This window comes from Hyalella azteca, unplaced genomic scaffold, assembly GCF_000764305.2.
Source record: "Hyalella azteca isolate HAZT.00-mixed unplaced genomic scaffold, Hazt_2.0.2 contig14884, whole genome shotgun sequence".
In the NCBI taxonomy this organism is placed as follows: Eukaryota; Metazoa; Arthropoda; class Malacostraca; order Amphipoda; family Hyalellidae; genus Hyalella; species Hyalella azteca.
Window position 1 is genome coordinate 364 of NW_025944753.1, and position 25,563 is coordinate 25,926.

Sequence of the window (25,563 nt, forward strand, 5' to 3'; positions counted from 1 at the left end):
AACATAAGAATGGGTAGTCATAAAACGGCGAGAGAACAAACCTAACATCTCATTATGAGATGCTGTGCAACGGGAATGATTAGGGCCGTTCTATGTCTGCCGAGTTCTGTCAGGCTTCTTTCTGCTGAGCGATTGACGTTATTATTACGTTCGCTTCCAAAGACATATTGACAGCAATCTATTTAACAAGAATAAAAAAAATTTAATTTTTTCTTATTTATTTGCATAATAAATAAATAAATTTATTCAATGCATGCATACACCTTATGGCCACTGTTTTATGCGAGCTTTACAGGGCCAAAAGTTCAACTATATATAAAGTTCAGGTCGCCTATGCCTCTATTTTCAACAATGCACAGGCTCGCAATCCTCTCATGATTCATTTCTCTGGCACAAATATAGGTTGTAGAAAGTGAAATAACCTCATTAAATATAGTACATATATACCTGCAACAGTGATGAGTTATCAATCTTTAAGCCAGAGGTCTCCAACATTTCGTTGCTGGAAGGCAAACTTTCCTTGTAAGCATTTGCCATGAAATTATAGAAGACACACAAAATACACATCACAACAATGTAAAATACAGTCATGTGTATCCATCATAAATATTGATACACAAGATGGCACTTGCTGTCCTTTTATTCATACTTTCATGAAAATTACGATGTCTGTGGGGGTGCAGGTTGACATACCAAAACTCTATAGCGCTGGAGATTCGGTGAAAAGACAAGTTTTGCTGTAAATGAAATAAATGTACCGCATGGAAAATAATACCATGTGAAGAGTTTGGTTGAAGTCATCATATGTTTGGTTAAAGCGATCTTACGGAATGTGCCTGGATTGATTTCCAATAACAGAAGGTGATGAACCACTTATTCATGATAACAAATGGAATCGATGTTTTTAACTGTGCACTAACTGTTTTTAACTGTGCACTCAAAATAAGCTTTGATTCTCGTAAATCATAAATTCCCATTTCAAGTAAAAAAAACTTCGAACTTAGAGCAGGTAATAACACCAATAGATGACGTTGAAGAACATGAAGCTGAGCGGGAACAGCACGCGGCAGTTGGAGTCGATGGCGTGCACGCGTCTCTTGGAGTTGCTGGCGAGGCTGGCCACGAGCTGCAGGGGCAGAGCAGCTAGAGCTTCGTCCGTTAGCTTGCTGCTCAGCTGAATAATGCAAACAAAATCACAATCAGTAAATCAGTCGAAGATCTTATCCAAACGAAATATTATTGTGCCGAGATTGAAAATGTTGATTTGAGTTTGCATGTTGATTCTAAAATGAATGGCTGACAAATCTGCAAAGTTTTTTTCTTACACGTGAAACGCCTCCTCGAAGGCAATGTCATCCACAGTTTGAAAAATTATAGTTAAAAACATTAGTTTGAACGGCGTTTCAGGGTCGGCTGACCTTTGCAAAATTATTGGGGTATTTCTTTTTTTCACTGAGATTACACGTAACTTATAAAACGGAAATAAATTGAGCCGCGAATTGAGTAATTTCAGCCGTGAAATGTCACTGATGCTCACCTGTCGGAAATGTTGCCACATACTTTAAAACTGTGTAACCCAAATAGTAGAGATGCTGGTCATCTAATCTGGTCATCGATAAAACGGTAAAAAATAACACTAAACGATATTTTTCTATCTCTTCGAACAATATAATCACTGTTCTCCTTGTGTGCAATTATACTAATTCTGTTTTACTCACAGCGATGTTAGGGGACGGGAAGATTGCCGAGTCGTTGCCCTTCTTCTCCTTGCAGCTGGTGCAGATATCGCCACCCGAGCGTCCAGCCACGCGACCGCCGTTCAGTCCGAACAGGTTCGGCAGTTTGGGCTGGGGTCGCTTACGCCACATGTAGTTCACGAGGGTAAACTCCAACAGCGCGCAGAACACGAACGCTGGGGATAAGAGGTTCGATGGTGGAACTTTTGTATGGTTTTTGTGTTTTGCAATGTTATTCGTTTAGTCATGGCTATCTTATGATCCTTTGAATGCAAAGAAGGATATCATTATTACAGGGAAACGCTTGATCTTGAATATTTGAGGTCTGTTTACCCCTAAAATGGGTTGGCTTGGTGAAGTTCTGGATTAAAATTGAGTCACGCACAGACTCCAAGAACATGGGATGCTGGGTGATTCCCATCTCTTGGAAAAGATTTATCTGCCCAGTTTATTTCTGGATGGTTAAAGTCACCAACGATCAACGTATGCGACCTGCTAAAAGCCATGCTCGGTAAAAGGCTGTTTAGTACTTTATTGTTATCAGAGTTCCTGTTAGGTGATCTATAAATGGCCCCTATATGAGAAGGCTATCCTTGCCTTTTAGAGTAAGTTCGCACCACACTGATTCTCTAGCTGATTGATGCTCTGCCGACAGCTTAACTTGCTGGGCCCCTATAAGAGGTTCTAACCAACAGAGCTGTAATGTTAATCGAGCAAAACTGGTTATCTATCAATCCTTTGAATATACTTTTTTTGTAATGATTGTGAGTGTAAAGATGAATTTACCGATTCAAATTATTATCAAAATGCCATGAATTTTTTCTCAGATGGCACTAATATTGCAGTGGATTATTGCTTAATTTAAATGTATAAACGCATTGAAAATTTTACAATTATTCTATAAATAAATTGATACAGCAAGAGACTAACATTTTGTCAATGTACTCCAGTTATTAATTTTTTTTCAAATGCAACCAGTAATTTTTCCATTTTGTATTCTCCGGCCCCGGATGCATGAAGTTCACGGTAAGCTTAATAAAAAGTGGAAGTCTAAATTATCTGTTAGGATAGCATTGAAATAAAGACAGCCGCTTAGGGAATAAACGCTTGTGCGAACAGTCAGTCTCGGTAGCTTTGCATAAAGGGGAACTGGAATCTCAATCCCACACACTCACAGAGAGTGTCTGTTGCTGCCTGAAGTCCCTTTGCTCTCAAGCCTTATTTTTCTGCAGGGATTCATAACGGCATTTTTGAGTACCGGTATGCATTCAGAGTTGTTTACGTACAGAGTTAACGATCGAAGAGGCTCACAGTGCAGTTTTTGTTTTGTAATAACTTTAGATTGATTGAGAGCTTGTTTTGTTGTGTACTCTTGTGCATGACTTGAGAAACTCTTTTTATTCATGATTTTTACCTCTGTTCAGAATTGATTCATTTTCAGATATACTCCGACCGAAAAAACAATCTTCTGTGATTATGTTTTCAACAAATAACTAATAAACTTCTAGTTGTGTTTTTTTAGTTGGGAGCTATTGTTTGATTGTACATAAGAATTCAACTTGTTTTTTTAGATTAATAGTGCATTTGTGCAGCAATTTTTCGATTATTCCTTTTAGATTATAGGACTTATAGGATTCGCAAATATCTAAAATTTAAATTTTGAGTGGTTAAGAACCTTTATTTCACATTATAGATACTGTTTACAGGAAAGTTAGTCTAAATAACTTCTGGTATACTCGATTCATATAATACTGCAATAATTTCAATCATTTGTAAATTTGATTTCATAGAAAGAGTTCGTTTAAATTTGAGCTTTAAAATTATGTTATTAAACGTTGCTACACACAAAAAAATCTTTCAAATTTTTGAAACTCAAACCTACTCTAAAGTCCGTTAAAATCATATAGGCCGTGCATGAAAAAATTATTAATTTCTTATTGTGTGTTCTATTTCAAATTAAAGTCATTCACTGAAAATGTCATTTTAGTTTCCATTTTGAAGTGTTTAGTTTTTCATACGTTTAACTGATGTAAATTTATCTATAAATAATACATGCTGCTTAAATGATGGAATAATACGTTTTAAATTCTGATTCTTTGGAGTTAGTGCTACATAAATTTATTTTGAGGTTAGGCTGCGGAACATCTATCGTTCAAGCAATAAGATAATTCTGTAATTAATAATAATCGTTTAGTTAATAATATTAAAAATGAAGGGGAAATAGATTTATTGCTGTAAATATATTTTTTAAGTTGCAATGTAATATAATTTATTATATTATTTCACGAGATTTTTTATTATATATTATTATTTATTTATATATTTATTATTATTATATTATTTCACGAGATTTTTTATACGAGAAGTAAACCAATATTTATTAATTAATATTTTGAGCCTCTTCGTGAAGTAAAACCAAAAATATATTTATTTAAAAATTATATTAATAATAATATATAAAACACGAGTTGGTTTTTCGAGGTAGTCTTCCTTTCAATCACCTTAGCCGTGACCACCAAGCAGTAGGGCGTTTTGTTTATCTTGTGTCTGTTCTTGCCGTGGAGATACGTTAATCGATAGCTCTGTGATTATATTTGTGATTGTTCAATTTTAGAGTGAATTGTTCCGTGATGATGATTATTTGTGCGTGTTAATTTGTTTATTATCAATTCATATTCTGTGGTTCAAGCGTTATTTTTGTTCTATTTCAGGTAGGCATCAAATTATTATTGGACTTGTGAAGTAAATTGGATGTGATTGAAACGCACGGTTAGGGTTAAATTATGGGTTAGGTTTGTGGTTTTGTTTCTATTTATTCATAGTTAATTATATTTACTTTCAACTGTTTATTCATTGAAGAAAATCCTTGGTCTAAAATAGCTTATTGAAGAACGATCACGAGGCTTGTGTCGGGGAGACGTCAGTTCGTTAAGAGGTTGGAAGCTCCACAACAATAATAACATTTTATTACTCACCGGTGCAAGCTCCCATCCAAACGTCTATGGCCTTCACGTAGGAAACTTGGGGCAGGCCTTCCTGGATATCTGCATTTAAAAGAGTAATTAAAAACATAAACAATAGCTAAAAATGAGGTTAATAAAAACGCTATACATGACAAGCTCCTGAATACTATTGGAGTGCGTAAATATCACAAATAACTTCAGAAACAAACATTAGCCCTGGAAATATCTCTGAACTTACATATAATTACCCTAAAAATAATTAGATTAGTCCGGAAACTGAACTTGTTTAGAATTTTAGGATATAAAAATGATTATTATTCAGAAATAAAATAGATATTGCGAAAAAACGCTCAAGGGTTAGGACTCATTAATATTGACTCACTAATACATGTTTCGCCGTGAGAGTTAACAAGTTCAACGAAATTAGCCGGAACTGCTATAAAATACCAAAAAGATACAAAAAAAAACTGAAAAAATATTCATTTGCCAATTTTGCCTACTCAGAACAAATAAAATCACGTGGCTTCTGAGTGAAATGACAGAGAAAATATTAGGATAAAAATACAGAAAAATTGAACCTTGAGCACAAAGATTGAAAAATACGATGTTTTGCCAACAATTACAATATCAACATTCTACAGACACTCGAAATTCTAAAATTGGTTGAATTTAATAATGTTACGTAACAAGCATGATATTTATATCAGTAAATTTTATCCAAAGTTGAGACGGTCACTTCAATGATTTGATGCGTAATTTTTACTAAGGAGGTTTCAAGTAATTCTTACAATGAAAAATGTGACGTGCCTTTTTTTATAGAATTTAGGATTTTAATTTGAAATAATGGTTCATAATCGCGAAGGCGAAACATAAATAAGAAGCATCCACAGATCAAATTTACTCGTATCTGCTTGCAATATTAATACTTAAAATCAGCCCCCACATCATTTTCTATAATCTGTAACAGAAGCGAGTATCTCTCACAGCGGAGCTCATGGATAATCACGATTCAGGATTATAATGCAACGAATAAACTTTATTCAACAATTAATTCAGCTTAGAGGAAGCCTTGCTAAAGTTATTAATGGCGCACCTTATTGAGGAATGACGGAAAAGTGGGAGTGCGAGGAACGATAGTTTTTGTTTTATATTAAGCTATGCACTTACTTGCTCAATTGGATTGTAATTGAGAAATATTGTTTACTTTATGATTGTATTGTTAGATAATTATTTGACATTAGTGTTGTGACCGGACGTTCCACACGTCAAAGATGGCCACCTCTAAAAGGGCGAAACGTCAGTCACGAAAGTTAAATCTAATAGTTCTCTTACAACTATTGGTGTAACAAAAGTTTTCCAGTCAACACTGAGGTTTAAAACACTTTTATTGGACACAGACTAGGGCACTTTAAAATCAGGAACTTGACAGTAATAGTCTAAAACAAAGTGACAAAACGGGTGGCTCGTACATTCAGTCCAATAAGGAAGAGAGCGCACTGCGGAAACACGAGCAGAAACCGCATCAGCACAACGACTAGTCAGTAGCTGCCACAATATTGGCCCAAGCAAATAACTGTTGCTGATCGGTACGCAGGACGCAGCTGCCTTAGCGACAAACTCAACTTCTCTCTATGGCAGAGAAGCTCGGTAGTCAATGTGAGGCAACGCTCTCTCGAAGCACTAGCCGTTCTCATTTCAATTCTCTTGACTATCAAAATATTCGGCTATCAGACTAGTCCCTTGAGTCATTTTAGTTACACTGTGAACGATCGAGAAATCGTTCACGATATTTTTTATAGATTATTGTCGAATAGATTATTGAATAGATTTGTAGATTAATCTATTAATTAGTAGATTAATAGATTATTGAATAGATTAGTTTTATAGATTATTGTTGTTATCAATTTCTTTATCAATTTATTGTTGTTATCAATTTTTTTAATTCTACATATTAGTGTTAATGAATTTCCAGTTGAAATTCATTAACACTAATATGTAGAATTTGCCACCCTGATAAAGAAATTGATAACACTTCTGACATAAAAACCGTGAGCCTCTATTGGTGCATGTCGCCTGGGATGGAAACTTTCATCTTTTTAGGCAACGTGCGCCATATGAGGTACACGGCATTTATTATTCAACTACAAAGAAAAATTTGCATCACACGGGTACTAACGCTTGAACGATTGAAAAAAAACATTTTCTGTGCAAATGAAATCGGATTGTGACTGAAATAATCAAACTACAAATCATTCTGGGGTAAAATGCTGCTAAATGGGAAGTTTAAAATTCATTTAGATGATTTCCTACAAAACTGCTCTCAGCAAAGCATGAAGTGGTACCATAACTGTTCAAGTTATTGGCAAAAACTGTAGCAAATGCCTGGGTGCTTGGTGATCAGTTCTATAGTCAGTAAAAATCGATGTGAATTGCTGAAGTCGTTGAAGATTACTGAATGTATATTCACTAGTAATAGGTCAGACACGTGAAGAAATGTTTCTATAACCAAATCACAATAATTTTAGATGTTGGTGTTCCAGCTCTAAAGTATTTAAAGCTGAGGATCTGAACTTCATGCCATGATGAGCTACTGATCTGAGTCTTGCTTCAACATAATTGCAAAAAAAGGAAGTTAGTTGGAGCTAAAGTGAGACGAAAAGCTAGAAAAGTAACTATCAATTGCTAGCCCAGTACTCGGAATCCGTATCATTGTTTATCTTGCATTCTACAGTGCCATTCTGTTTCTGTGTGAGCTTAGGCAACTTTCGAATGACTAATACTTATTTTTCTACTGCTATATAATCCATACCAATACCGAAAAAATGATTTTCAACATATTGGAACAGGATAACCCCCTTTATTTAATACTTTTTCTTTTTCGTACCCACTCATTATTTCAGGCTACATTCCAACTACTAAGATTCTTATGATTCGATTGCACGACGTTCAAATAGGTTTTTGAAAACATTATTGTCAATTAACCATCATATTTTTCACAAGTTTTTGATCTGGCTGATATTTTAAAGAGCTTTTTCTAAAAAATTAAATTTTTTAAGCGTGCGCCATATATGGCGCACATCGCAGTTTGGGACATGCATGCGTGTACCATATATGGCGCACGTCGCAGTCAAAGTGTTAAATTATGTTTCAGTGCATAGATGACGACACTTATAACCAAATCATCAATGATAAAGGTAACAGTGGTTCGCTAAATAGTGACCGTGATACCTGACATGCATGCTGCCTCTTACGGCCGTTAGCTCAGAGCAGTTCCCATGTTTAACACATTCATCGCAGGACTCGCCGAATGACTGTCACACTCTATCTTCTGGCAACTATTAATTCTTACGCCGGTAAACGCGATATTTATTACGGAATGGGAGCTGGACAGTAGAGATAAACCACGTATACGTGGTGCAATGTTGACCCGAAATAAATTGTCGCATATTTTAATTTGCAAGAAGCTGGCACATGTAGCACTGAGAAAATTTAATGTGTCGTGTTTTGAAAGTAATGATGAGACACTTTCTTATCCACAGCACGGGGATAGACGGGATGTAGCACTGATTCACCTTTTTGTCTTGCCAAACTGGGTCAGGATGATGTACACACATATGGACCAAAAGAAAATCGCTATTTGGACAAAGTCAAACTCATTTTTCTGTGAGGGCATAATGTGCATACGATATAGGACAGGCTTCCGTCGAAGTCCTATATCCTGCATATGGTGTGACCATTGAGGACTAGAAGGACTAGAAATTGCGGTTCTTTATTAGAATGTCGGATGGCATCTAATTGGCATTCCGTGTGCCCGACTCTGTACACTCTCTACGTATTCATGAACCAACAATTTGTTGCATTTAATTATGGTTGATAATTTCATTGTTGCCTGAAATTCTCCTTAGCTTTCTTGAGCCTAGGAACTTTGCTATATATATTAATTTATCGTGGATTCCAATTTACTCGTGGTAGTCAATTTTGAGTAGAGAGCAGCATATGTAGTCTATGGGTCAGCCATTTAAAACTTTTATAGCGGTAGGGCCAAGCAGGATGCTAAATACAACAGAAGTTGTAAAGTAGTAAGGTTTAGTATGATTAATTTTAAAGGCTCATATTGCTACTACATTTCCCTGAACGATCCATATGTCACATGCTACTGCTTGGCAGGGATCACAAAACTTTCTCTCTTTCAACAAATTTAAAAAAATACATGTGCGAGGCACCCAAGAGTTTTTCCCAGATGAAAGCCTAAATCATTCAATTAAAAACTTTCAAGCGAGTTCCAACATCTTATCAAGCAGATAGAGGTATTGCCCACGGGTCTAAACTACGGACGATAATTGTGAGTGAGAACTCGTCCACGGGCCATAATCCCAGGCACCTTTGAAGACTGAGCGAGCCTTCAGCAGGGATTTTGGGAGTGAGTCATGTTGTCTGCTTGTTAGTGATGCAATATTTCAGTGCATGCAGTGCATACTCACTGCAGTACCAGTTACTCACTGCAGTGCATGCAGTGCCAGTACTCACTGCAGAGCATGCAGTGCCAGTACTCACTGCAGTGCATGCAGTGCCAGTACTCACTGCAGTGCATGCAGTGCCAGATGAGTGACGTCACGTACGTCACGGTCTACTCTATCATTGTAGCGGGTGAAATTAACTGCTTTCATAACTCTTCTCGGTTTCTTCTCGCGGACGCTGCGATACTGGAAGGACGAACAAGATTTATAATATTATAAGATTCACTAAACATTTTGTTAAACGGGTGAGTGTGGTGGCTTTATACAGGGTTGAAAGTATTCGTGAATTGAATCCACAATCTGCTTCTAAAGATGATGAAGTTTAACACTGCCAGGAGTATAAAAAGGAACGTGCTAATTGTAATAAATTTACAGCAGAAATGGTGAATGCATTACTTTCAACACTCGTCTAATGAGAAGCGTGCATGTATTAGCCCCGCTGCTAATTAGTTATGCTCTACTTGCCTAGGAATGATGCCTGTACTTCTAATCTTCAGTCATGTTTCAAAAAGTGCGGCCGCTGCAAAAAGAAACTTATAAATAAATAAATGAACCAGAGTATTACAAGCGGGGCCAAAATATGGCCAGCTGCAATAATGTATCACTTCGACTGGGAGGTACGACATCAAATAGTACAGCAGCTTTTATAAAATATTTTATTTATATCCATATTTCTTTTATATAATATTTATCTTTACTGATCCCTACCGATGTTAGGCAAACTATAGACTTCACCATTGCACACTGTATATCCTAGGCTTGCCGACTGCGTAACAGAAGTCAAGCCAAAACACTCCACATCGGCCGTTTGAAGGGTCGGCAAATGCAGAAGTAAACATAACCATGAGCGCTGAGAGCATTTGAAGGAAATCATCCCATGTGGTGAAACATTGCCATGAGGTTACGTGGGCCAAGCTCTGCACTCATCTTCGAGTTTTGGTCGTTTTGGTCATGTTAGGAGATTCATGCGCAAGACTGTGTCATCTTATCGGTTCAAAATTAGGAAGGAATGAGTATTTAAAGCTGCATTTAATTATTGTTTATTGAATAAGTAGTATTCAAAGTATCGAATTAAGTATTGCTTATAGAATACGTATTCAATAAGAATTTATGCTATTTTTTTTTTAATTTCCGGTTAAATCTAGGTGTGGGGTCACATTCTTAAACTATCATCGTCCAAATTTGAGTTTTGCGAGAAAGTTAACGCTTTTTTCCCAAAAATTTATTTTGCGAGTTCTGAAGAAAAAAATTCATAATATGTTTCTTACGTAGTTTTTCTACACTAACATTTTTTGTTGAAAAAATATCTGGATAAAAAAACATTCATACACCTTGCTAATAATTAATTAAACAACTAAGAGTTGTTTGAAGCAGATTAATTAAATTAAATTGTACTTACAGTATATTTTTCACATGCATGTCCTCGTTTTTTCCATAATATCGATCCAATTAACGCTACTTAATACTGTGTCAAATTAATACTGCAGAATTGCTAGGTATAGTTCATAAAATTTTGCATGCACCCGCTCAATAGCTTATCGAAAAATTCATTCCGCATTATTTTTTAATGAGATTATCATACTTTTCACTGGATGTTCCGCACATCTTGGAAAGAATCGCTTGTCAATTTATTACGTTTTGTATGGCAAAATATATGCTTCTCCACTCAGGAGAAATCTCGACTAACGTCTCGATGAATGTTATTTTTTTTCGTGATTAATTAATCATCGAAAAATATTGATATTTAGAATAGACATATATAATTTGGAAGATGTGCAAATTAATTAGGCGAAGATCATTGTACAAGTAAGGGCATTGGATGGTTCTAAATTATTGACTAATACTTTACAACTTAGCGGAGCGGTAAGGTTTTATGGGTTTAGCGATTAAGAACTCGTTTGCTAATGTTCGTGGTTAAATATTCCATTAATCCTGGTTAACGAATGAAGGATATATATAATTATAGGAGATGCATTACAATGATTACATCATGGAGTACAATACTTGAATATAGAGTTTATTTCTGAAAATTCTAGATTGATTTTGTTCATATTGGAAAATCCGTGAGCGAATCAATCACATATCCTTTATATCAGGGAACAAAAATGTCCCTTAAATATTATGCTGCCACTTAAAAAAAGAACTACACCTGCAAAGTTTGAAGACAATTGCTGCATATTATCAAAGGTCCTCATAAAATTTGGTTATTGCATCCGCTCAATCCTTGCGTATTTTGGACTTAACCTACTACTGAGCGCAGGCTTAGCGCCGGCAAATAGGTACCCATGCATGCAAAGGTTCGCGCTTTTCTTCAAACCAGCCCGGATTTCATCCAAAAAACTCATCTAAATAATGTTCTGGTAGAAAATTATTCCGTGAAATTAATATGATTCGAACTTAGAGATACGATGATCTTGATATTTGACGTTTAACCATGAATGTCGATCGGCTTCGAAATGCGATATCAAAGCCTCATAATGATAGTTCTGTGATCGCTTCTGCGGACTGTAAAGTTGGCTGTGTGTTAGTTAAATTTCATTCGTTAACTGGTATAAGTATATAAAATAATTGTAATAAAAAAAGGATAAGCCTAGAAAATGAGCGCAAAAAGTCTGTAAAAGGGTTATAAATCGACCCGTTTAATTATATGTGATTAGCGTGTTATCATTGTGATCCAAATCACGTATGGATTTTAGGTCAGTTTGCGAAATTCAATCACACCCGTGTTATATCCTACAATTTTACTTACCCAAGTGACCGATCTATCGCTCAGCAAGTTTTTTGGCCGCAGTTTCAAAAAGTCTTGCTCGTTTTGCATCCTCGCTTTGGCTGGTCAATAACGGCGTGATGTGATAGCGGTTTCAATTTCAATTTGACGCTCCAGCGATAAACGATCTCGTTTAGAAGGACATCGCCCATATTGCACTTCAACTTTCTGATTTTTCCGCACAAGTAACAACAGTCTAACCGTTATACACGTTAAACGCTTAAATTAACACCTTTGAGCAACAGCTCTTTTAATGGGAGTAATCGTAAAACAAGGGTAATCTGAATGCATATCAGTGCATTCTGAAATGAGGATAGGAAACACGGACTATAAATGTAATGGGTTTGGGAATTAAAGCGAATTAAAGTACAAAACTATTGATCTATCAAATTTTTGGAGGGGAATGAACCATTTAAAATATAGCGCAAGAGTGTCAAGCTGAGAGATCCGATGGTCATTGTTTTTGGCCATAAGTCCGGAACTTCATTAACCAAACCAACAACGCATTTTTATTTCTATTCTGGAGCCCTTGAATTTTAATTACGAACACAAGATAAATTATTTAAATTCCAAACACGCGTATAACGAGCCGTCTTTTTAATTGTTCAGTAATAGAATATAATGGCTAAGAAATGACAATTTATTCAAGGACGCTGCCATAACTGCTGCATGAATCAACGCAATTAAAATAAAATTATGTATAATAATTACTGTTGAAAGAACGTCATCTAAATTAGTTTCTTTTCGAATAATAAAGCTTTTCGTTTAACTGGAAGTCACCATTTGCTGCTTCCAGTCTCACATAATTTAATAAGTGAATGGAAGAGAAATCAATGTTAAAATTTTCTCTGTTTGCTACCGGTACTCGCCTCTTAATGGTACCTTATCGTAAGTCCGGATAGTTCACTTATGGTTTGCGTCTCAATTGTATTTATTCATGTTACGATGCAATCATGAAATTGTTATTAAATCTTGGATTCTTCTCAGTAACTCAGTAATAGCAATGTTGTAACACTACTCGCTTACCATATTTCTTCATCATGCGGATATATTTTTATATTTCAATTACAAAATTTTAGTGAAGGACGGAATCTTGTTATACTTTGCCGCATTTTTCTTATATGTCTCACCTTATACATGTATATGATGGTGTGTTGAAATTATTTTACGTATAACGTTCAATAGCTCACACAAAATAAAATTTAACGTATTCCCTCATTTCAACACAAACACGTGATGTCGACTTTCTCCATGCGGCTCCAATAAATCTTTGGTAAAGCCTTTATCTCAGCTGCCGCGTGACACAACACAGCACTCGCCATTGTGTCCATCACAGAAGAATTGTTAGTCAAGAATTTTTGTACGAACATTTCTCAAGAATTCAAGGGATAGCAAAGAGACATTCGATCTTTTTCATTCTCCGGAATTTGAGTTAATGTCCATGTCTGCCCTGATGGATTTGCGATGTTGGCACACAAAAATCTAAATTCTGTAAAAACTATAACCGCGATGTCAAAGAGTGAGAGTCCATAATATACATATAAACAAGGTGTACGACCATCGGAATACAAATTTCAGAAATTTTAATTTGTAAAAAAACGCACTGATCTTGAGCAGCGCGGAACTCTATTATTTATTTAATGTTAAGTTTGTTCAATGGAGAATCGGTTTATAGAGTATGACCAAAATCGAAATTTTTTCAATTTTTGAATTTTTTTTATTCCTAATTTATAATTCATTCTCTCAAGATAGAGCATATAACCGGTAAATAAATTGCTGATATACTGGCACGAGAGTTCACCGTAATTTTGATTCTGATTTTCGCTGTTTTTTAATCTGCATTGACGATGCTGGCTTCAGCTGCATTCAAAGAAGTCAAATAAATACATCAGTCCTTGAATGTCCTACACAATAATTGTATTTTACCTGCACTACACGTGTAAGAACACTTTTTCTTCAAAGAAGGCCATTTCTGGAAGTTTTTTCGAGATTGTTTCTTGTTATAGAATATAATATTTTCATATAAACTATAGATGAATTGAAGAAAACATGTACAGTATGGACGTCAAAATCATCGTTTGAATGAATCAAAACTCGCCTGTAGTCGATCCTGCTTTGAAATGAGAGATACATAAACATTATTACCAAGAGTACATTTATTGAATGAACATTGAGCAAAAGAAGAAAACTAATGTTACATTTAAGATTGGAAAAACTTGTGTGAATGCGCGTATTCCTGACTCCGAACATGTAAATTGTAAATCGATACACTGAATGTTGCGCTACAGCTTAACTATAAGACCTAAAACAACACACCCCTATTGTAGCATGTAAAAATATAGTAATTTTTTTCCACCAAAACTGATACAGAACAAACATACGTTGCTAGGGACGCACTGGGACGCGAGCATCAATGCAAAAACTAATAGTGTTTTTTATGTAACATCATGCATGTTAATTACGTAGCTATAACACTATCGTAATATACACTGCTATCTCCTGCCGAAAACAAAAAAAAAATAAAAATAAGACAGCTATGTTTGATAGATCGCCTGAGCACTTACCTTTTGAATGCCCTCTTATTCTAATTTTTGTTTTCTTACACAGCATTGTTGAGATGGTCCAAACATTGGAATATTGTACGCTGGAGAATAAAACGTTTTTCCGCTATTAAAAAGCAATAAAAACTCAATTCCATTTAAAACTCTGGTGTGAGAAGTGTTCTCTCAAATGCTATCACCGCGCAATTATTTTCTAGAATAAGAACAATCTTGACCCAGAACAGCCCATTTATGAAAAAATACAGAATAATGGGTAGTCATAAAACGGCGAAAGAACAAACATAACAGCTCATTATGAGATGCTGTGCAACGGGAATGATGAGCGCAGCTCTACGTCTGCCCAGTCCTGTCAGGCTTCTTTCTGCTGAGCGCTTGACGTTATTATTACGTTCGCTTCCAAAGACATACTGACAGCGATCTATTTAACAAAGCAAAACCATTTTTAATGTTTTATTTATTTATTTGCGCAATAAATAAATAAATTTGTTCAATGCATGCATCCAGCTCATGGCCACTGTTTTATGTGAGCTATAGAGGGCCAAAAGTTCAACTATATAAAGTTCAGGTCGCCCATGCCTCTATTTTCAACATTGCACAGGCTCGCAATCCTCTCATGATTCATTTCTATTGCACAAATAGAGGTTGTAGAAAGTGAAATAACCTCATTAAATATAGTACATATACCTACAATAGTGATGAGTTATCACTCTTTAAGAGAGAGGTTTCCAACATTTTGTTGCAGGAAGACAAACTTTCCTTGTAAGCATTTGCCATGAAATTATAGTACACATCACAACACTGGATAATACAGTCATGTGTATCCATCAAGAATATTGATACACAAGATGGCATTTGCTGTATTTTTATCCATACTTTCATGAAAATTGCGACGTGGAGGTGCAGGTTGACATACCAAAACTCTTTAGCGCTGGAGAAACGGTGAAAAGTCAAGTTTTGCTGGAAATGAAAAATATGTACCGCATGGAAAATAATACCATGTGGACAGTTTGGTTGAAGTCATCATATGCTTGGCTAAAGCGATCTTACGGAATGTACCACCTTTGATTTCCAATATCAGAAGGTGATGAACCACTTATTCATGGCAACAAATGGAATCGTTGTTTTAAACTGTGCACTCAATTTAAGCTTTGATTCTCGTAAATCATAAACTCCCATTTAAAGTCAAAAAACCTTCGAACTTGTTTCTTAAAGCAGGTAATAACACCAATAATCTTAAAGCAGGTAAGCAGGTAATAACACCAATCTTAGAGCAGGTAATAACACCAATAGATGACGTTGAAGAACATGAAGCTGAGCGGGAACAGCACGCGGCAGTTGGAGTCGATGGCGTGCACGCGTAATCATTATTACAGGGAAACGCTTGATCTTGAATATTTGAGGTCTGTTTACCCCTAAAATGGGTTGGCTTGGTGAAGTTCTGGATTAAAATTGAGTCACGCACAGACTCCAAGAATATGGGATGCTGGGTGATTCCCATCTCTTGGAAAAGATTTATCTGCCCAGTCTATTTCTGGATGGTTAAAGTCACCAACGATCAACGTATGCGACCTGCTAAAAGCCATGCTCGGTAAAAGGCTGTTTAGTACTTTATTGTTATCAGAATTCCTGTTAGGTGATCTATAAATGGCCCCTATGAGAAGGCTATCCTTGCCTTTTAGAGTAAGTTCACACCACACTGATTCTCTAGCTAATTGATGCTCTGCCGACAGCTTAACTTGCTGGGCCCCTAAGAGGTTCTAACCAACAGAGCTGTAATGTTAATCGAGCAAAACTGGTTATCTATCAATCCTTTGAATATACTTTTTTTGTAATGATTGTGAGTGTAAAGATGAATTTACCGATTCAAATTATTTTCAAAATGCTATGAATTTTTTCTCAGATGGCACTAATATTGCAGTAGATTATTGCTTAATTTAAATGTATAAACGCATTGAAAATTTTACAATAATTATATAAATAAATTATCAATATAATATACAATAATTATAATAAATAATAACAGCAAGAGACTATCATTTTGTGAATGTACTCCAGTTATTAATTTTTTTTCAGTTTCAACCAGTAATTTTTCCATTTTGTAATCTCCGGCCCCGGTTGCATGAAGTTCACGGTAAGCTTAATAAAAAGTGGAAGTCTAAATTATCTGTTAGGATAGAATTGAAATAAAGACAGCCGCTTAGGGAATAAACGCTTGTGCGAACAGTCAGTCTCGGTAGCTTTGCATAAAGGGGAACTGGAATCTCAATCCCACACACTCACAGAGAGTGTCTGTTGCTTCCTAAGTCCCTTTGCTCACAAGCCTTATTTTCCTGCAGGGATTCATAACGGCATTTTTGAGTACCGGTATGCATTCAGAGTTGTTTACGCACAGAGTTAACGATCGAAGAGGCTCACAGAGCAGTTTTTGTAATGTAATAACTTTAGATTGATTGAGTGCTTGTTTTGTTGTGTACTCTTGTGCATGACTTAAGAAACTCTTTTTATTCATGATTTTTACCTCTGTTCAGAATTGATTCATTTTCAGATATACTCCGACCGAAAAAACAATCTTCTGTGATTATTTGTTCAACAAATAACTAATAAACTTCTAGTTGTGTTTTTTTAGTTATTTTGTGGGAGCTATTGTTTGATTGTACATAAGAATTCAACTTGTTTTTTAGATTAATAGTGCATTTGTGCAGCAATTTTTCGAATATTCCTTTTAGATTATAGGACTTATAGGATTCGCAAATATCTAAAATTCAAATTTTGAGTGGTTAAGAACCTTTATTTCACATTATAGATACTGTTTACAGGAAAGTTAGTCTAAATAACTTCTGGTATACTCGATTCATATAATACTGCAATAATTTTAAACATTTGTAAATTTGATTTCATGGAAAGAGTTCGTTTAAATTTGGGCTTTAAAATTATGTTATTAGTTACATTTCTATTATATCAGTAAAGAAACGAAATGCCTTACTGCAATGTCAAGTTATGAAATATTCAAATATATTATGCCTTACCTCTATTTCAAAAAGGCGCATGCGTCTATCCACAATAAATCGCCCTCGTAACCTTATTCGATAAAGTTTATGATTGCAATTCATGTGTATCTTTTACGCTCCATTGGTGTTATGTGGGCGATGATTGAAGAGCTGACGATACAAATGCTGGGCATGACATCGGACTCCGTCAAAAATTGACGGCAGTAACGACTCAAATCGGAAACCGAACTGACCAAGATTGATCGACATACGTTGCTACACACAAAAAAAATCTTTCAAATTTTTGAAACTCAAACCTACTCTAAAGTCCGTTAAAAACATATAGGCCATCCATGAAAAATTAATTAATTTCTTATTGTGTGTTCTGTTTCCAATTAAAGTCAATTAATGAAATTGTCATTTTAGTTTCCATTTTGAAGTGTTTAGTTTTTCATACGTGTAACTGATGTAAATTTAACCACAAATAATATGTTCTGTTTAAATGATGGAATAATCCGTTTTAAATTCTGATTCTTTGGAGTTAGTGCTACATAAATTTATTTTAAACTTAGGCTGCAGAACATTTATCTCTCAAGCAATAAGATAATTCTATAATTAATAATAATCATTCAGGTAATAAAATTAATAATGCAGAGGAAACATATTTATTGCTGTAAATATATTTTTTAAGTGCAATGTAATATACTGTATATTATCATATTATTTCATTATATGCGTGAAGTAAACCAATATATATTAATCAACATTTTGAGCCTCTTCGTGAAGTAAAACCAAAATATATTTAATTATTTATTATATTAATAATAATATATGAAATCACGATTTGTTTCTTCGAGGTAGTCTTCCTTACAATCACCTTAGCCGTGACCTCCAAGCAGTAGGGCGTTATATTGTGTCTGTTCTTGCCGTGGAGGTACGTTAATCGATATCTCTGTGATTATATTTGTGATTGTTCAATTTTAGAGTGAATCGTTCCGTGATAATGATTATTTGTGCATGTTAATTTGTTTATTATCTATTCATATTCTGTAGTTAGGTATTTCACGCGTTATTTTTGTTCTATTTCAGGTAGGCATCAAATTATTATTGGACTTGTGAAGTAAATTGGATGTGATTGAAACGCACGTTTAGGGTTAGGTTAAGGGTTAGGTTTGTGGTTTTGTTTTTATTTATTCATCGTTAATTCTATTTACTTTCAACTTTTTATTCATTGAAGAAAATCCTTGGTCTGAAAAAAGCTGATTGATGAACGATCACAAGTTTTGTGTCGGGGAGACGTCAGTTCGTTAAGAGATTGGAAGCTCTACAACAATAATAACATTTTATTACTCACCGGTGCAAGCTCCCATCCAAACGTCTATGGCCTTCACGTAGGAAACTTGGGGCAGGCCTTCCTGGATATCTGCATTTAAAAGAGTAATTAAAAACATAAACAATAGCTAAAAATTAGGTTAATAAAAACGCTATACATGACAAGCTCCTGAATACTATTGGAGTGCGTAAATATCACAAATAACTTCAGAAACAAACATTAGCCCTGGAAATATCTCTGAACTTACATATAATTACCCTAAAAATAATTAGATTAGTCCGGAAACTGAACTTGTTTAGAATTTTAGGATATAAAAATGATTATTATTCAGAAATAAAATAGATATTGCGAAAAAACGTTCAAGGGTTAGGACTCACTAATATTGACTCACTAATACACGTTTCGCCGTTAGAGTTAACAAGTTCAACGAAATTAGCAGGGACTGCTATAAAATACCAAAAAGATACCAAAAAAACTGAAAAATATTCATTTGTCTACTCAGAACAAATAAAATCACGTGGCTTCTGATTGAAATTACAGAGAAAATATTAGGGTAAAAATACAGAAAAATTGAACCTTGAGCACAAAATTGAAAAATACGATGTTTTGCCAACAATTACAATATCAACATTCTACAGACACACGAAATTCTAAAATTGGTTAAATTTAATAATGTTACGTAACAAGCATGATATTTATATCAGTTTATTTTATCCAAAGTTGAGACGGTCACTTAAATGATTTGATGCGTAATTTTTACTAAAGAGGTTTCGAGTAATTCTTACAATGAAAAATGTGACGTGCTTTTTTTATAGAATTTAGGATTTTAATTTGAAATAATGGTTCATAATCGTGAAGGCGAAACATAAGTAAGAAGCATACACAGATTAAATTTACTCGTATCTACTTGCAAAATTAATACTTAAAATCAACCCCCACATCATTTTCTATAATCTGCAACAGAAGCGAGTATCTCTCACAGCGAAGCTCATGGATAATCACGATTCAGGATTATAATCCAACGAATAAACTTTATTCAATAATTAATTCAGCTTAGAGGAAGCCTTACTAAAGTTATTAATGGCGCACCTTATTGAGGAATGACGGAAAAGTGGGAGTGCGACGAACGATAGTTTTTGTTTTATATTAAACTATGCACTTACTTGCTTAATTGGATTGTAATTGAGGAATATTGTTAAATTTAACGAACGTTAAATCTAGTAGTTCTAGATTTAACGAACGTTAAATCTAGTAGTTCTCTCAGAACTATTGTTGTAACAAAAGTTTTCCAGTCAACACTGAGATTTAAAACACTTTTATTGGAGACAGACTAGAGACTTTAAAATTAGGAACTTGACAGTAATAGCCTAAAACTAAGTGACAAAACTGGTGGCTCGTACATTCAGTCCAATAAGGGAGAGAGCGCACTGCGGAAACACGAGCAGAAGCCGTATCAGCACGACGACTAGTCAGTAGCTGCCACAATACTGGCCCAAGCAAATAATTGTTGCCGATCAGTTCACAGGACGCAACTGCCTTAGCGACAAACTCAACAGCCCTCGTCACTTCTCTCTATGGCAGAGAAGCTCGGTAGTCAATGTGAGGCCACCTGGAAATTCATTAACACTAATATGTAGAATTTGCCACCCTGATAAAGAAATTGATAACAACAATAATAAAAATCTATAAAAAATATCGTGAACGATTTCTCGATCGTTCACAGTGTAACTAAAATGATTCAAGTGACTAGTCTGATAGCCGAATATTTTGATAGTCAAGAGAATTGAAATGAGAACGGCTAGTGCTTCGAGAGAGCGTTTCACCCTGAATTTCATCACCTTGGAATACGTATTTCGATGACACTTTGATCAGGGCCATAACAAAAGTTGGTGAACACCTAGGCTTCTATCCATGAGTCGCTACACTCGGTTTAAAGTCAGTCTAGGTCAGCTTGGCCACATGATCGCAATCTGTGGCTAGTCAGAATCTCTTTGCGACTTTACAAAGTAAGACAAGATATATTGATATAGATTCATGAAAGTAAGACGCGAGTTGGCGTTGGCAATATCAACATCTGCAAGCTCATTTGATGACTAGTTGTTCATGGTGAGTGGGGTGGTCACTCACCTGAGGACTTGGTGGACACTGTAAGCAGGGTAGTCACTCACCTGAGGACTTGGTGGACACGGTAAGCAGGGTGGTCACCCCCAGAGTTGTACGGCCAGGTACAGAGTCCACATCCATCCAGAAACTGACCCAGGATATCACGACAATAAGGATGGTAGGCAGGTAAACCTGCACCAGGTAGAAGCCGATGGATCTCTGCAGGCTGAACTCTGCCACCAGACAACTATAGTTACCTGCGGGGTCATTAATTTGTGTTGAATATGTCAATATGCGTTAAAATGGACGAAACTGGACTAGTTGAAATTTGATGTCATCTTTCCGTGGTATTTTGAATTTATTGATGTTTAAGCTTTAACATTTTAGTTCCGCAACGACAAGGGAAAATTGCCATACATGTGAAGGTTTAACGATTAGCGAGTAGAACAGCAGATAATAATAATTGAAACAAGATATTGAAAACAAATAAACTTGAAGAAATGTTTAATTAATAAATTTCGATGCAAAACGAGCCGAAATAATCAATCCAATAACCTTTTTAATGCATATGCTTCAAATCGAACTCCTTGACGAATCAGTGAGCTACGATGAAGTTTCCCCCCTAACTAGCCTCTTCGAAATCCTTGTGGAGGAGAGCCATCCATAAATATCATATCACTGAAATTGGTTTCTTCCACATCCTTGACGTCTTACTGAAAAACGCTCTGGTGGAACCTTTCATTGGCAAACATTCGCTTATCATCGATGCTTTCATTTATAATTTTTAATGAAATTTAAATCAATTAGATGTGTACGTGCACTAAAATTTCCAAATTGCCAATAGCGCGAATCAAATTTTAGCGTATTAGCAAACAAAATAGTGTGTTTCCTTGCAATTTTATTTATTTTCATATTCCACACGTAGTTTTGTTTACCGATGTAAAACGACTCGTTGCAGATGGAAGGTCGTATTGCGTTGATCTCGTACTGCGGCATGCGGAGGTCGCGGTACATTTTGATGGGCTCCTCGCTTTTCCAGCGCAGCTCCAGCTCCTTCATCGTCTTTGAAACTGTGGATATTAGACATAAAAAAAATCATTAAGCACACATCGTACCGTGAAACTGTGGATATTAGACCAAAAAAATTTCATCATGCGCACATCGTACCTTGAAACTGTGGATATTAGACAAAAAAATTCATCATGCACATATCGTACCTTGAAATTACAAAATTCTAACGCAAATAAATTTTTATCGATGGAGTGGTAGTTCAAAGAAATAAAAAAAGACTCCATTGACCGATGTAGGGCTTACAAACATTTACGTTGCCTGCTTCGTAACGGCAAAACCTGAATCTAAAATTTACCACAATGCATTTGCATTCCTCGAAAAATTTCAATATGTTTTCTCAGTTCAATATGAATAGATATCCGCATCTGCATAGCATCATTTGTTTGGGTGGTCAGCTGCCAGAAAGTTAAAGCATTTGAAATATTTCAAATCATAAAGACTACTTTCAGAAATTTACATTACACGAGAAAAAGGTTAAAACATTCTGCTAGAATAACTGAAAATATGAGGTACTAAAATCTCATGTTGGAAACAAATCGAGTATTCTCTAATAATGTAAAACTATCAGAAAAAAGGGTTTGCTATTGTGAGTTAAGAGTTCTCTACCGAAGCCGCATTTACGATGTAGAGATATGGATTTATACTATATCACTATTATATATGCATCACTTTGGACCATCACACATGTTAATCGTACGGGTGAACAATCATATTAATATTCATGAAATAAATTTAACCGAAAAAGTAATTAAGGGGAGCGTCTGGGTAAAATTTTATCTCGGCTGTTTACAGACGGATCACTCTGAAACTTGGTACACAAATGTAAAAACAAAAAATAGACAGCTTTTATTCATGTCCATTTTTCGAAAAAATGAAAGATAACGTGAAATTCTTAGAAAACTCCAAAAAGGGAGTACTGTAGAAATCTATCTCCTCCTAGAGTTTTGAAGTTACATTGATGAGACATATACCATTCGATTCGCAATCAAAATATCTATCGATTTATCGTAGCGTTTTCGAATTTCGAATTTTTATGGATGTGGGAGCATTTTTCAAAAAATTTTCGAAAATTTTTCGCTTTTTTCAATTTCCGCCCCTTTTTTCAAAATTGTCTCAAAACTATAACGAAATTCGAAAAATGCCACGACATATCGATAGATATTTTAATTGCAAATCGAATGGTATATGTCTCATCGCTGTAGCTTCAAAACTCTAGGAGATAGGTTTGCCGTGACTATAAGTTAACTTTTTAGAACGGCGCGGCAAAGTCCAGCGCGCATCGGAATAGCCACTAAATGTAGCAAGAAAGCAAGACTTAGCGTTACTGGAGCTTGATTCCAGTCAAGAATGGTGGGAGCGACTGCTAGCACAGCACCTCGTACGACGGCAGTCGGGTTACTGAACCTCGGCTCTAGCAGACACACTATTTATAGTACGCGGCAGCTAATTTAGTCCTATATTATTTGTTAAACAACCCTCCCACCCCCCTCCCCTTCGGGATCTGTAGTGAACGCATAAATCAACGTACAGAGGTGGTTTTGGTACTATTGAATGCATCAGAAAAGCAGTTTTAAGATGAGTATAAGAACTGGAGAATGTCATAATTGATCGCTTTACGTCAGACGATCCCTTTTATGGTGCCCGGCCTGGTAATTTCCGCCTCAACTTTACTGAAAGGGCCCGGACACCTCCCCCCTTTCGGGATCTGTAGTAAACGCATAAACCAACGTACAGAGATGGTTTTGGTACTTTTGGATAGCTCAGAATGTCAGCTTTAAGATGAGACTAAAAACCGAAAAAGTAGTAGTAGTAGTAATAGTAGTAGTTGTAGTAGGAGATTAGACAGGACAGTAGGAGATGAGACAGCACTGTAGGAGATGAGACAGGACTGCAGGAGATGAGACTGGACAGCAGTAGATGAGACAGGACAGTAGGAGAGGAGACAGGACAGCAAAAGCTGAGACAGGACAGCAGGAGATGAGATAGGACAGTAGGAGGTGAGACAGGACAGTAGGAGATGAGACAGGACAGTAGGAGATGAGACAGGACAGTAGGAGATGAGACAGGACAGTTGGAGATGAGACAGGACAGTAGGAGATGAGACAGGACTGTAGGTGATGAGACAGGACAGTAGGATATGAGACAGGACAGTAGGAGATGAGACAGGACAGTAGGAGATGAGACAGGACAGTAGGAGATGAGACAGGACAGTAGGAGACGAGACAGGACAGTAGGAGATGAGACAGAACAGTAGGAGACAAGACAGGACAGTAGGAGATGAGACAGGCTCATGACGCATGATCGGGTTGGTTACTGGTGGGCGGGGTTTGGTTAGGGTTGAGTAGAGGGAACCGTCAGGGCTTGGATAGTTTATACGGGGGGAGGGGGTGAGGGAAGGATGATGGTTCAATATTTATATAAATTTAAGTACTATTCAGAAGAAATATATATATACATATATAATACGTACTCTATTTACATTTGTTTCTCTTTGTGTTTTTCACATTATAATTATTTGTATTATTTTTTCTTATGCTGAATTCATGATCATTTATCGCATTTATTCGTGAGAATATGTTGCACACCCCAGCCTCCTTGCAACGATCTCCTTTAATGCCAGTCAAAGTTTATAAGTCGTGGATAATTTATCCTTATTTTCACCCGTTCATATTATTTTTCTGAATTTTCAAAATAATAACCAATGTACCTTAAATTGTCGATGATGGCTCTCATGTCTCCATCCGACTGTCCTGCCGGCCTCCAGAAGAAGTCCAGGGGCAGCAGGCTGATGTCGCCGTCGTGGTGGCGACATCAGCAGCTCCTCCAGCCACGGGATGGGACGGGTGTGGGTGGACAGCACCACGAGGCGACTGGGACGTACTCGTAAGTCGTAACAGGCTGTTGGCCAGGCTGACGACAGCTCGCTCTCCTTCAGCACGGCTGGTGACTGTCCAAGGCACACCGTGCCATGCAGTCCACGCACAGGTAATCCAGCGCCTTCCCTTGATGTCGAGGCACGGTGCCTCTGACAGCGAGCTCGGGGGATGTGGGCGAGCCGTGTTTTCTGAAGGAATTAATGCGTAGTTGACCAACATTTGAGCAATTCGTTGGGAAAATTGTTTCCTACGTTTTGGACAATTTTTGGATCCAGGGAGTTTTAGTGAATTTTTAATGCAAGAAACGCAAAACGTGTGGCTGCAGGTTAGGCAAAATGGCTTGTGGTTGCCCGAGTTGAATTTCTCGTTACAAACGTCGCACTCTATCGTCGCACTTTCCATCTCGTGAAGAGTTTAAAAGTTTCATGTAACTATTATTGAGTAATATCCAACAAAATTATAGGTAAGCTTCACACAATCCTTCTGAGTGATAGTTGTGATCCAGCATCTGTTGCTTTAAAACGCTTGTTTGGTTGACATCACTTCTTTCCTCCGAGAAAAAACAACTCGTTTTACTCTAATTGACCTAGAAGTTATGACGCTACTGCGAAAATAAAGTTTATGGTTGAATTCCTTAATCCTAAATCAG

The 25,563-nt window shown here is 36.2% G+C and overlaps 1 protein-coding gene across 1 annotated transcript; it reads right to left on the reverse strand.

Annotated features, from left to right (window-relative positions):
- Nucleotides 1–224: 224 nt before the first annotated feature.
- On the reverse strand, nt 225–24,805 carry LOC108668779 (glycine receptor subunit beta-type 4). The gene is made up of 6 exons (XM_047884211.1): nt 24,746–24,805; nt 21,903–22,037; nt 21,033–21,224; nt 18,886–18,954; nt 1,719–1,912; nt 225–1,174 (listed from the first exon to the last, which is right to left on the reverse strand). Exons 2-6 carry the CDS (start codon nt 22,024–22,026, stop codon nt 1,001–1,003), a joined length of 753 nt encoding a protein of 250 aa, XP_047740167.1. The 5' UTR covers nt 22,027–22,037; nt 24,746–24,805; the 3' UTR covers nt 225–1,000.
- Between the last annotated feature and the right edge of the window lie 758 nt (nt 24,806–25,563).

Excerpts from the sequence above, each read along its gene's own strand:
- LOC108668779 (XM_047884211.1), bottom strand. The coding sequence starts at position 22,026 with ATGAAGGAGCTGGAGCTGCGCTGGAAAAGCGAGGAGCCCATCAAAATG. Across the intron at positions 21,225-21,902 it reads CAACGAGTCGTTTTACATCG|GTAACTATAGTTGTCTGGTG; the intron begins GTAAACAAAACT and ends ATGACCCCGCAG. Across the intron at positions 18,955-21,032 it reads CGTGTCCACCAAGTCCTCAG|ATATCCAGGAAGGCCTGCCC; the intron begins GTGAGTGACTAC and ends TTTTAAATGCAG.